The following is a 12,925-nucleotide window of genomic DNA, read 5'->3' as shown; positions in this document are numbered from 1 at the left end:
TAATTTCTGAACAAACAAATGAAAAACACTGCCAGTGGAAAGAAGTTAGGGATTTCACAAAGAATGCCTTACCTCTCCAGATCCCCTCCTCCTGTCAGGGAGCACTAGTGTGTTGGCATGGCTGCCAGGGACTATAGTAGATCCTATACTCATCCTGGGTCCAACTAACATGTAGCGTTTGTCTCCAGATCTGTACTGGATGCTGTGACACAGTGTCCCATCATAATTAGCCTCTTGGAGATATTTGGAAGTATAGTCTGTGGATTTGGAGCACTGCATTGCAATCAGCACGATGATACTGATGATAAAAAGTAGAGAAACTGAGCCCAAAGTTATCATGAGGTAAAATGTCACATTGTCCTCCTCGTCAACTTTAGTTGCACTTTTAACATCAGAAGCTGCAAAAGCCTCTCTGGGCTCCACAAGTTTGACAATGACAGTAGCTGTTGCTGAGAGTGAAACGTTGCCATTGTCTTTGACCAGTATGAGCAGTTTATGCTCAGCCTCGTCTGTCTCTGTGAATGAGCGTAGTGTTCTGATCTGTCCTGTATAGCGGTCCAAAGCAAAGAGACTGTGGTCAGTGACTTCCTGCAGTGAAAAGAGTAACCAGCCGTTATATCCTATATCAGCGTCATAGGCTCTGACTTTAGTCACCAAGTGTCCTGCGTTGACATTGCGGGGAATCTCCTCCACACCTTCAGCAGAACCGTTGGAGCTGACTGGATACAGGATGACTGGAGCGTTGTCGTTCTGATCCAGAATGAACACATTCACTGTCACGTTGTTGCTTAGTGACGGAGTTCCTGAATCTGTGGCAACAACTTGGAACTGGAAAGTTTTCACTGTTTCAAAGTCAAAACTTTTTAGCGCCAAAATATCTCCATTTTCAGAGTTTATGTTAAGAAAAGAAGTCAGTTTGTTATCAGTGCTTGAGTCTCTGAGAATATGATAGGATATAACTGCGTTTTCATTCTCATCACGATCAAAAGCTTTAACAGAAAACACAGAGACTCCTGGCTCATTACCTTCAGTCACATAGAAAGTATATGGACTCAATGAAAACTCTGGACTGTTGTCATTCACATCTGACACCAAAACACCTATTGTCTTTTCAGATGACAATGGTGGTTGACCAGCATCTTTTGCAGTTATTGTCAGCTTATATTGTGACTGTTTCTCTCTGTCCAGAGGGGATTTCGTCACTATTGAATACATTCTGTCTTTTAAGGATGGGGATAAAGTAAAAGGAACATCCTCACCTATGGAGCAAATAACTTTTCCATTGAGCCCAGAGTCCAAGTCATTTACACTGATCAGGGCAACTGTAGTTCCAGGTCTGGAGTCTTCAGGGATGGAGCTTGAAAATGAAGTAACTTCAATTTGAGGTGCATTATCATTAACGTCAACTATCTTAATAATGACGCTTATGTCTGTTGTAAGAGGAGCCAGACCTTTATCTGATGCTTCAATTTCGATTTCATATCTGTCTTTCTCCTCATAATTTATTAAACCTTTTACAGTTACCTCACCTGTTATTGCATCAATATCAAAAAGGTTTAAAATATTTTGATTCATACTGTTACTAAATGAATAAACCACTTCTCCGTTTGGTCCTTCATCTAAATCAGTTGCATTAACTTGTATGACTGTTGTATCTACTGGAGAGTTTTCATCGAGCATCACAGAATACAGTTCCTTAGGGAAAACAGGTGTGTTATCATTAATATCTAAAACGTTTACTACTATATTCATAGTTCCAGATTTCGGAGGTTTCCCTCCATCCAGTGCGGTCAGCACTAATGAGTGACTTCCCCTAGTTTCCCTGTCTAAAGACTTTTGAACAACCAACATTGGTATTTTAACGCCTTCTCCTCTATCTTTAACTTCCAAACGGAAGTGATCGTTTTGGCTGAGTTTATATTGCTGCACGGAGAAATGACCACTGTCTCCATCCCGTGAGGGTTTTAGCTGAAATCGTGCTCCGGGCAACACTGACTCTGAAATTTCCAACGTTTTATCTTTCTCCGGGAAAGTGGGAGAATGATCATTTATATCCACCACCTCCACTTCAACATAATGCACCTCCAGTGGATTTTCTAACACGGTTTTCAGATTTATTAAACACGTACTGCTCTGCGCGCACACCTCTTCTCTGTCAATCTTCCGGCTCACATACAGGATGCCATCGTTTTGATTCACATGGAAGAGAGGATCCGCATTACTAGAAACAACCCGATACTTCCTCTCTGTCAGTGTGCTTTTATCCAATCCCAGATCTTTCGCTACATTTCCAACCACTGTTCCTTCGTTAACTTCCTCGGAGATGGAATATCGTATTTGCGCTGAAGTCACGCTCCACATAAGCACAGCAACCACGCAGCCGACCAGATATCCTCTCGCCCTTCGTCTCCCGTATCTTCTTTGTTCCATGGTTAAACCCGATATCCTCAGTGGTCATTCACAACAACAAAAACCGCTTTGCAATGAACGAATACAATACTTCCACATGTGAAAATATTCATCCTCTTGTTAGCGCAGCAGACATGGCGATAAATCGAGTCTCCCCAAAAGCAGCAGGACGCTCAGAAACGACCGTGTTAATCTCGAACTGAGACAGCGATCAAGAGGTGGAATCACAATGCGCTGACGACAAGCACAGGCAATGCTGACTTTTTCTATTACACTGACACCATGCGATATGAAATCTTACTGCAGAAAATCAAAAGCCAGCAAAATTTTGGCTAATTGTTGGATAATGTGTGTAAAATTATTACTTTTTTTTCTGTCGAAACAGTGCCAAACACCAGTGTGATGAATGGAAATAGACGATGGAGCTGCTCACTTCAAAAACAAAACCTTCTTATAGATTTAAAACAGACACTTTCAAAATAAAGGCAATAATCTACCAAACACGCAAATATGTTTCCCATATAAAAAACTGAGATGAAGCACAACAATCTAATGCTGCATTTTTCAAAAGCATACAATACCCCAGGAAAGTATGTAATACAGTATATGTGCAGCCAAAAACTAAATTAAGTGATCAGCAGACGCACCACAACTTAAATAACTGTCTGCCTTAATGCTTTACTGCATAGTGGTGGGAGAAAAACAAAAACAAAAGTTGGACATTAAAGGTTTTTTTGATTAGAAAAGTTTTCCCAAAAACATATTTGGTAGTGCCCATTCCTTCAACATGAATGCTTGTTTAATGTCTTACCTCTCCAGATCCCCTCCTCCTGTCAGGGAGCACTAGTGTGTTGGCATGGCTGCCAGGGACTATAGTAGATCCTATACTCATTCTGGGTCCAACTAACATGTAGCGTTTGTCTCCAGATCTGTACTGGATGCTGTGACACAGTGTCCCATCATAATTAGCCTCTTGGAGATATTTGGAAGTATAGTCTGTGGATTTGGAGCACTGCATTGCAATCAGCACAATGATACTGATGATAAAAAGTAGAGAAACTGAGCCCAAAGTTATCATGAGGTAAAATGTCACATTGTCCTTCTCGTCAACTTTAGTTGCACTTTTAACATCAGAAGCTGCAAAAGCCTCTCTGGGCTCCACAAGTTTGACAATGACAGTAGCTGTTGCTGAGAGTGAAACGTTGCCATTGTCTTTGACCAGTATGAGCAGTTTATGCTCAGCCTCGTCTGTCTCTGTGAATGAGCGAAGTGTTCTGATCTGTCCTGTATAGCGGTCCAAAGCAAAGAGACTGTGGTCAGTGACTTCCTGCAGTGAAAAGAGTAACCAGCCGTTATATCCTATATCAGCGTCATAGGCTCTGACTTTAGTCACCAAGTGTCCTGCGTTGACATTGCGGGGAATCTCCTCCACACCTTCAGCAGAACCGTTGGAGCTGACTGGATACAGGATGACTGGAGTGTTGTCGTTCTGATCCAGAATGAACACGTTCACTGTCACGTTGTTGCTTAGTGACGGAGTTCCTGAATCTGTGGCGACAACTTGGAACTGGAAAGTTTTCAGTGTCTCAAAGTCAAAACTTTTCAATGCCAAAATATCTCCAGTTTCAGAGTTTATGTTGAGAAATGACAGCAATTTATTTTCTGTGCCTGGGTCTCTGAGAATATGATAGGATATAAGCGCATTGTTGTTCTCATCACGATCAAAAGCTATAACAGAAAACACAGAGACTCCTGGCTCATTACCTTCGGTGACATAGAAAGTATATGGACTCTGTGAAAACTCTGGACTGTTGTCATTCACATCTGATACAACAACGCTTATTGTCTTTTCAGATGATAACGACTGTTGACCAGCATCTTTTGCAACTACTGTGATGATATACTGTGACTGTTTCTCTCTGTCCAGAGGGGATTTGGTCACTAATGAATACATTTTGTCTTGTAAAGATGGTGTTAAAACAAAAGGAACATTCTCATCTATGGAGCAAATAACTTTTCCATTGAGCCCAGAGTCCAAGTCATTTACACTGATCAGGGCAACTGTAGTTCCAGGTCTGGAGTCTTCAGGGATGGAGCTTGAAAATGAGGTAACTTCTATCTCAGGTGCATTATCATTGACGTCAGCTATCTTAATAATGACACTTTTTTGTGTGGCTAGAGGAGCCAGACCTTTATCTGATGCCTCAATTTCAATTTCATACCTGTCCTTCCCCTCATAGTCTATTACGCCTTTCACAGTTATTTCACCTGTCAACGGACTGATGTCAAAAAGCTCAAAAAATTTACGATTCACACTGTTGCTAAATGAGTAAAGCACTTCTCCGTTTGGTCCGTCATCTAAATCAGTTGCATTCACTTGTACAACTGCTGTGCCTACTGGAACATTTTCATTAAGCATTACAGAATAAACATCTTTAGAAAAAACAGGTGCGTTATCATTAACATCTAAAACATTCACTAGAATATTCATGGTACCAGATTTCGGAGGCTTCCCTCCATCTAGTGCGGTCAGCACTAATGAGTGGCTTCCCGCTGCCTCTCTATCCAAAGATTTCTGCACAATTAAAAGAGGTATTTTACCATCCTCTCCCTTATCCTTAACTTCCAATCGGAAATGTTCATTAGGGCTGAGTTTATATTGCTGCACAGAGAAAGGACCACCGTCTGGATCTCGTGCGGCTTGTAGTGGTATACGTGCTCCGGGCAGCACAGACTCAGAAATCTCAAGCGTCTTCTCTTTCTCTGGGAAACTGGGAGAATGATCGTTTATATCCACGACTTCCACTCCAACATAGTGCACCTCCAGTGGATTTTCTAACACAGTTTTCAGATTAAGCAAACAGGTACTGCTTCTCTCACACACCTCTTCCCTGTCGATCTGCCGGTTGACGTACAGGATGCCGTCATTCTGATCTACACGGAAAAGAGGATCCATCGCACTCGAGACAATCCGATATTTCCTTTCTTTCAGCGTACTTTTATCCAATCCCAAATCCTTTGCTATATTCCCGACCACAGTTCCTCCGTTAACTTCCTCAGAGACAGAGTATCTTAACTGCGCCGAGGCCACGCTCCACAAAAGCACAGCCACCACGCAGCGGACCCACCGTCCTCTCGCCCTTCTTGCCTCGCATCCTCTTTGTTCCATGATCAAAACCAAAACTGATATCGATTCCTCACGGAATTAATAACCGTGTTGTAAGAAATTAATCCAACACATCCGGGTATGCAAATGTTTACTCTCTTTAAAAAAAATGTCCAAAATACGGGACAGTATTTATAAAGACAGCAGCAAGCAGCAAAGCGACTCTGCCAGGGTCGAACTGAGAGAGATATAAAGAGGTGGAACCAAATGCAGTGACGATAACTTCACGTTATTTTACTCACACACTGACACCATGCGATCTCATTGCTCACTGCAAGGAAATCAAAGCTTCTACAGCTAGTTTTTATAACACAATGCAAAGTTCTATGGTTCTTTACTTTGACCCAGTGCCCGATTGTTGTTTGCTATACCTTAGGTGAGGGGATGCCTCATTACAATGCAGCCCACCTCATGTTGATTTAACAAGCAAACAGTATAGATGAAGATGGAGACATAAATTCCTTCCAAATTTCTTGTACCCATATAATAACTTCGAATTCCAATCGCTTGATATTTACAAACAAAAACATATGAGGTAAATGCATTTCTTACAGTGTACCCACAGCTATCAGAACACAAGACCAAAACGTATCAGCACCATGGACAGAGAATAAAGCTGGTTACAACTGACTCCAGTCACGCGAGTGACCCTGATACTGTGTTATACTACATGACAGAAGCCCAAAAGTCTCCAATCACCTTATGGTCTAAGTGAAAGTGCAGCATGTCTGAAACAGTGCAAACTGATATTTTAAAGTGATCTTTTATACTGTATGTGTTTTATGAAGTATAGTGTAAAAGAAGGAGACAAGAAAATGACAGACATATCAGCATATACGTCACCCTGTATTAACTACTGATGATACAGCTGCTTTAAGTCCATACAGTATGATCAAAACTGCAGCTGAAAACCAGAGGACACCAGTCAAGCGCCCTGCCTTGCAAAACTATAGAATGATGCCAAACAAAAAGTACACATGCAGTAGGAGATGGACTGTAATACTGTCTGAACCAACAAATAAGTAACACTGCCAGTGGAAACAAGTCAGGGTTTTCAAAAAGAATGCCTTACCTCTCCAGATCCCCTCCTCCTGTCAGGGAGCACTAGTGTGTTGGCATGGCTGCCAGGGACTATAGTAGATCCTATACTCATCCTGGGTCCAACTAACATGTAGCGTTTGTCTCCAGATCTGTACTGGATGCTGTGACACAGTGTCCCATCATAATTAGCCTCTTGGAGATATTTGGAAGTATAGTCTGTGGATTTGGAGCACTGCATTGCAATCAGCACAATGATACTGATGATAAAAAGTAGAGAAACTGAGCCCAAAGTTATCATGAGGTAAAATGTGACATTGTCCTCCTCGTCAACTTTAGTTGCACTTTTAACATCAGAAGCTGCAAAAGCCTCTCTGGGCTCCACAAGTTTGACAATGACAGTAGCTGTTGCTGAGAGTGAAACGTTGCCATTGTCTTTGACCAGTATGAGCAGTTTATGCTCAGCCTCGTCTGTCTCTGTGAATGAGCGAAGTGTTCTGATCTGTCCTGTATAGCGGTCCAAAGCAAAGAGACTGTGGTCAGTGACTTCCTGCAGTGAAAAGAGTAACCAGCCGTTATATCCTATATCAGCGTCATAGGCTCTGACTTTAGTCACCAAGTGTCCTGCGTTGACATTGCGGGGAATCTCCTCCACACCTTCAGCAGAACCGTTGGAGCTGACTGGATACAGGATGACTGGAGCGTTGTCGTTCTGATCCAGAATGAACACGTTCACTGTCACGTTGTTGCTTAGTGACGGAGTTCCTGAATCTGTGGCGACAACTTGGAACTGGAAAGTTTTCACTGTTTCAAAGTCAAAACTTTTTAGTGCCAAAATATCTCCATTTTCAGAGTTTATGTTGAGAAAAGAAGTCAATTTGTTATCAGTGCTTGAGTCTCTGAGAATATGATAGGATATAACTGCGTTTTCGTTCTCATCACGATCAAAAGCTTTAACAGAAAACACAGAGACTCCTGGCTCATTACCTTCAGTCACATAGAAAGTATATGGACTCTGTGAAAACTCTGGACTGTTGTCATTCACATCTGATACAACAACGCTTACTGTCTTTTCAGATGATAATGATGGCTGACCGGCGTCTTTTGCGTGTATTGTTAAGTCATATACAAGATGTTTCTCTCTGTCCAGAGGAGATTTGGTCACTAATGAATACATCTTGTCTTGTAAAGATGGTGTTAAAGCAAAAGGAACATCCTCACCTATGGAGCAAATAACTTTTCCATTGAGCCCAGAGTCCAAGTCATTTACACTGATCAGGGCAACTGTAGTTCCAGGTCTGGAGTCTTCAGGGATGGAGCTTGAAAATGAGGTAACTTCAATCTCAGGTGCATTATCATTAACATCAACTATCTTTATAATGATGCTTTTCTGTGTGGTCAGAGGAGCCAAACCTTTATCCGATGCTTGAATTTCAATTTCGTATTTGTCCTTTTGCTCATAGTCTATTACACCTTTAACAATTATCTCTCCTGTTGGTGGATCAATATCAAAACGCTCTAATAACCTATGATTCACAATACTGCTAAATGAATAAACCACTTCTCCGTTTGGTCCTTCATCTAAATCAGTTGCATTCACTTGCACGACTGTTGTGCCGACTGGAGCATTTTCATCAAGCATCACAGAATAAACATCTTTAGAGAAAGCAGGTGCATTATCATTAATATCCAAAACATTTACTAGAATATTTATCTCGCCAGATTTCGGAGGTTTCCCTCCATCCAGTGCGGTCAGCACTAATGAGTGGGTTGCCGCTACCTCCCTGTCCAAAGATTTCTGCACAATTAATATAGGTATTTTCCCATCCTCTCCCTTATCCTTAACTTCTAAACGGAAGTGGTCATTGGGGCTGAGTTTATACTGCTGAACAGAAAAAGGACCACCGTCTGGATCTCTCGCGTGCTGTACCGGAATACGTACTCCGGGCAGCACAGATTCTGAAATCTCCAACGTTTTCTCTTTATCCGGGAAGCTCGGAGAATGGTCATTTATATCTAAAACTTCCACCCCTATATAATGCACCTCCAGTGGATTTTCTAACACGGTTTTCAGATTTATTAAACACGTACTGCTCTGCGCGCACACCTCTTCTCTGTCAATCTTCCGGCTCACATACAGGATGCCATCGTGCTGATTTACATGGAAGAGAGGATCCGCGTTAGTAGATACAATACGATACTTCCTCTCTGTCAGTGTGCTTTTATCCAATCCCAGATCTTTCGCTACATTTCCAACCACTGTTCCTTCGTTAACTTCCTCGGAGATGGAATATCGTATTTGCGCTGAAGTCACGCTCCACATAAGCACAGCAACCACGCAGCCGACCAGATATCCTCTCGCCCTGCGTCTGTCGTAGCTTCTTTGTTCCATGGTTAAACCCGATATCGTCAGTGATCATTCACAGCAGCAAAACCCGCATTTCAATGAACGAATACAATACTTCCACATGTGAAAATATTCATCCTCTTGTTAGCGCAGCAGACATGGCGATAAATAGTCTCCACAAAAGCAGCAGGACGCTCAGAAACAACCGTGATGATCACGAACTGAGGCAGTGATCAAGAGGTGGAACCACAATGCGCTGACGACAAGCACAGGCAATGCTGACTTTTTCTATTACACTGACACCATGCGATATGAATTCTTACTGCAGTAAATCAAAAGCCAGCAGCATTTTAGTTAATTGTTAGAATATGTGTGTTAAATGAATACTTATTATTGTCGAAACAGTGCCAAACACCAGTGTGATGAGTGGAAATAGACGATGGAGCTGCTCACTTGAAAAACAAAACCTTCTTATAGATTTAAAACAGACACTTAAAAAATGAAGACAATAATCTACCAAACACACGGAAATATGTTTACACTGAGATGAAGTCACTGTCTTTTGATATAACTTATGAACACAGCCTGAAAATGACAGCTAACCTGATAAGCACCATGGACAGCGAATAACACCATCTTGACTTCTCTCCTGCCACACCGGGTCATGGTATCCCATTTTACGTTTGTGATAAAAGTACCATAAACACAGGCTTATTCAGATTTCAAACTTGCCAAGGAAAACAACACAGTGATCCAATGTTGCATTTTTCAAAAGCATACAAAACCCAAGGAAATCATGAAATACAACGTATGTGCAGCCAAAACTAATAAAATGATCACCAGAGGCGCCCCATTTTAACAATTTTCTGCCACAAATTCTGTTCAGAAACAGAAAAATCTGAAATCTGAATAAAAATTCAGTGTTAAGTCATCAAAAACTTTCTTGCAGTTTAACCACGATGTTTCCACTATCTTAACTGACGGTTTTAATTGCTTCACCAACTTAACTATGCTTTAATGCTTAACTCTGTCCATAGTAGTGGGGGAAAGAATCAAAACTTTGACATTAAAAGCTTTTCAGACACGTCCATTATGAAGGTATTGCAAATAATGTTATAAATGAACATACTGAAGATATTGCCCACTGCTTCAACATCAATGCTTGATTAAGTATGTCTTACCTCTTCAGAAGTACGTCTCCTATCAGGGAGCACTAGTGTGTTGGCATGGCTGCCAGGGACTATAGTAGATCCTATACTCATCCTGGGTCCAACTAACATGTAGCGTTTGTCTCCAGATCTGTACTGGATGCTGTGACACAGTGTCCCATCATAATTAGCCTCTTGGAGATATTTGGAAGTATAGTCTGTGGATTTGGAGCACTGCATTGCAATCAGCACGATGATACTGATGATAAAAAGTAGAGAAACTGAGCCCAAAGTTATCATGAGGTAAAATGTCACATTGTCCTCCTTGTCAACTTTAGTTGCACTTTTAACATCAGAAGCTGCAAAAGCCTCTCTGGGCTCCACAAGTTTGACAATGACAGTAGCTGTTGCTGAGAGTGAAACGTTGCCATTGTCTTTGACCAGTATGAGCAGTTTATGCTCAGCCTCGTCTGTCTCTGTGAATGAGCGAAGTGTTCTGATCTGTCCTGTATAGCGGTCCAAAGCAAAGAGACTGTGGTCAGTGACTTCCTGCAGTGAAAAGAGTAACCAGCCGTTATATCCTATATCAGCGTCATAGGCTCTGACTTTAGTCACCAAGTGTCCTGCGTTGACATTGCGGGGAATCTCCTCCACACCTTCAGCAGAACCGTTGGAGCTGACTGGATACAGGATGACTGGAGCGTTGTCGTTCTGATCCAGAATGAACACGTTCACTGTCACGTTGTTGCTTAGTGACGGAGTTCCTGAATCTGTGGCGACAACTTGGAACTGGAAAGTTTTCACTGTTTCAAAGTCGAAACTTTTTAGTGCCAAAATATCTCCATTTTCAGAGTTTATGTTGAGAAATGAAGCCAATTTATTTTCCGTGCTTGAGTCTCTGAGAATATGATAGGAAATAAGTGCATTGTCGTTCTCATCATGATCAAAAGCTTTTACAGAAAACACAGAGACTCCTGGCTCATTGCCCTCAGTCACATAGAAAGTATATGGACTCAGTGAAAACTCTGGCCTGTTGTCATTCACATCTGATACAACAACGCTTATTGTCTTTTCAGATGATAATGACGGTTGACCAGCATCTTTTGCAGTTATTGTCAGCTCATATTGTGACTGTTTCTCTCTGTCCAGAGGGGATTTGGTCACTAATGAATACATCTTGTCTTGTAAAGATGGTGTTAAAGCAAAAGGAACATCCTCACCTATGGAGCAAATAACTTTTCCATTGAGCCCAGAGTCCAAGTCATTTACACTGATCAGGGCAACTGTAGTTCCAGGTCTGGAGTCTTCAGGGATGGAGCTTGAAAATGAGGTAACTTCAATCTCAGGTGCATTATCATTAACATCAACTATCTGGATAATCACACTTTTCTCTGTAGTTAGAGGAGCCAGACCTTTATCTGATGCTTCAATTTCAAGTTCGTACCTATCCTTCTCCTCGTAGTCTATTACTCCTTTAACAGTTATCTCACCTGTTAATGGATCGATATCAAAAAGGTTCAACAAATCATGATGCATACTGTTGCTAAACGAGTAAACCACTTCTCCGTTTGGTCCTTCATCTAAATCAGTTGCATTCACTTGTATGACTGTTGTATCTACTGGAGAGTTTTCATCAAGCATCACAGAATAAACATCTTTAGTGAAAACAGGTGTGTTATCATTAACGTCCAAAACATTTACGAGAATATTCATAGTACCAGATTTTGGAGGTTTCCCTCCATCCAGTGCGGTGAGCACTAATGAGTGGCTTTTTGCAGTTTCTCTGTCTAAAGGTTTTTGAACAACTAATACTGGTGTTTTCCCGTATTCTCTTTTATCTTTAACTTCTAAACGGAAGTGATCATTTTGGCTGAGTTTATACTGCTGCACGGAGAAATGACCACTGTCTCCATCCCGTGATGCTTTTAGCTGAAATCGCGCTCCGGGCAGCACAGACTCTGAAATCACCACCGTTGTCTCTTTTTCTGTAAAATTTGGTGAATGGTCATTTATATCCAGCAATTCCACACCAATATAATGCACCTCCAGTGGATTTTCTAACACAGTTTTCAGATTTATTAAACACGTACTGCTCTGCGCGCACACCTCTTCTCTGTCAATCTTCCGGCTCACATACAGGATGCCATCGTTTTGATTTACATGGAAAAGAGGATCCGCGTTAGTAGAAACAACCCGATACTTCCTCTCTCTCAGTGTGCTTTTATCCAATCCCAGATCTTTTGCTACATTACCAACCACAGTTCCTTCGTTAACTTCCTCGGAAATAGAATATCGTATTTGCGCTGAAGCCACGCTCCACAACAGCACAGCAACCACGCAGCCGACCAGATATCCTCTCGCCCTGCGTCTGCCGTAGCTTCTTTGTTCCATGGTTAAACCCGATATCCTCAGTGGTCATTCACAACAACAAAAATCGCATTGCACTGAACGAATACAATACTTGGACGTGTGAAAATATTCATCCTCTTGTTCAGACAGCAGACATGACAACAGATTGAGTCTTTCCAAAAGCAGCAGGGCGCTCAGAAACGACCGTGTTAATCTCGAACTGAGGCAGCGATCAAGAGGTGGAATCACAATGCGCTGACGACAAGCACAGGCAATGCTGACTTTTTCTATTACACTGACACCATGCGATATGAATTCTCACTGCAGAAAATCAAAAGCCAGCAGCATTTTAGCTAACTGTTAGATAATATGTGTGAAATTATTATTTATTTTTGTCGAAATTGTGCCAAAAACAGTGTGGTGAATGGAAGGAGACGATGGAGCTGCTCACTTAAAACAAAACCTCCT

General features: G+C 41.6%; 2 protein-coding genes across 7 annotated transcripts in view; both read right to left on the bottom strand.

Moving 5' to 3' along the window:
• LOC117260979 (protocadherin alpha-C2-like) overlaps positions 1-12,925 on the bottom strand; it is a 198,071-nt gene that overhangs the window by 158,938 nt on the left and 26,208 nt on the right. The window contains exon 1 of one of the 6 annotated variants that reach the window (XM_078169349.1): positions 10,142-12,642. The exons of 4 other annotated variants lie outside the window; for them this stretch is intronic. In XM_078169349.1, the coding sequence (XP_078025475.1) occupies positions 10,142-12,499 (2,358 nt within the window). In that variant the 5' untranslated portion in view covers positions 12,500-12,642. Of the gene's footprint in view, positions 1-72; positions 2,605-10,141; positions 12,643-12,925 lie in introns of those variants that run through there. One more of the 6 variants, XM_078169348.1, reaches the window with a different exon arrangement.
• On the bottom strand, positions 2,519-9,164 carry LOC144463910 (uncharacterized). Its single transcript, XM_078169665.1, has 3 exons — positions 6,648-9,164; positions 3,221-5,605; positions 2,519-2,608 (listed from the first exon to the last, which is right to left on the bottom strand). The coding sequence occupies exons 1-3, from the start codon at positions 9,003-9,005 to the stop codon at positions 2,519-2,521; spliced, it is 4,833 nt and encodes a 1,610-aa protein (XP_078025791.1). The 5' UTR covers positions 9,006-9,164.

The sequence above is a fragment of the Epinephelus lanceolatus genome, chromosome 7 (genome assembly GCF_041903045.1).
Source record: "Epinephelus lanceolatus isolate andai-2023 chromosome 7, ASM4190304v1, whole genome shotgun sequence".
NCBI classification, from domain to species: domain Eukaryota; kingdom Metazoa; phylum Chordata; class Actinopteri; order Perciformes; family Serranidae; genus Epinephelus; species Epinephelus lanceolatus.
This window is presented reverse-complemented; position numbering and strand designations above follow the sequence as displayed.

Coding starts and splice junctions, on each gene's coding strand:
- LOC144463910 (XM_078169665.1), bottom strand. CDS start 9,005: ATGGAACAAAGAAGCTACGACAGACGCAGGGCGAGAGGATATCTGGTC. Junction 5,606..6,647: donor GGAGGAGGGGATCTGGAGAG/GTAAGGCATTCT, acceptor TAATTCCGTGAG/GAATCGATATCAGTTTTGGT. Junction 2,609..3,220: donor GGAGGAGGGGATCTGGAGAG/GTAAGACATTAA, acceptor TCGCTGTCTCAG/TTCGAGATTAACACGGTCGT.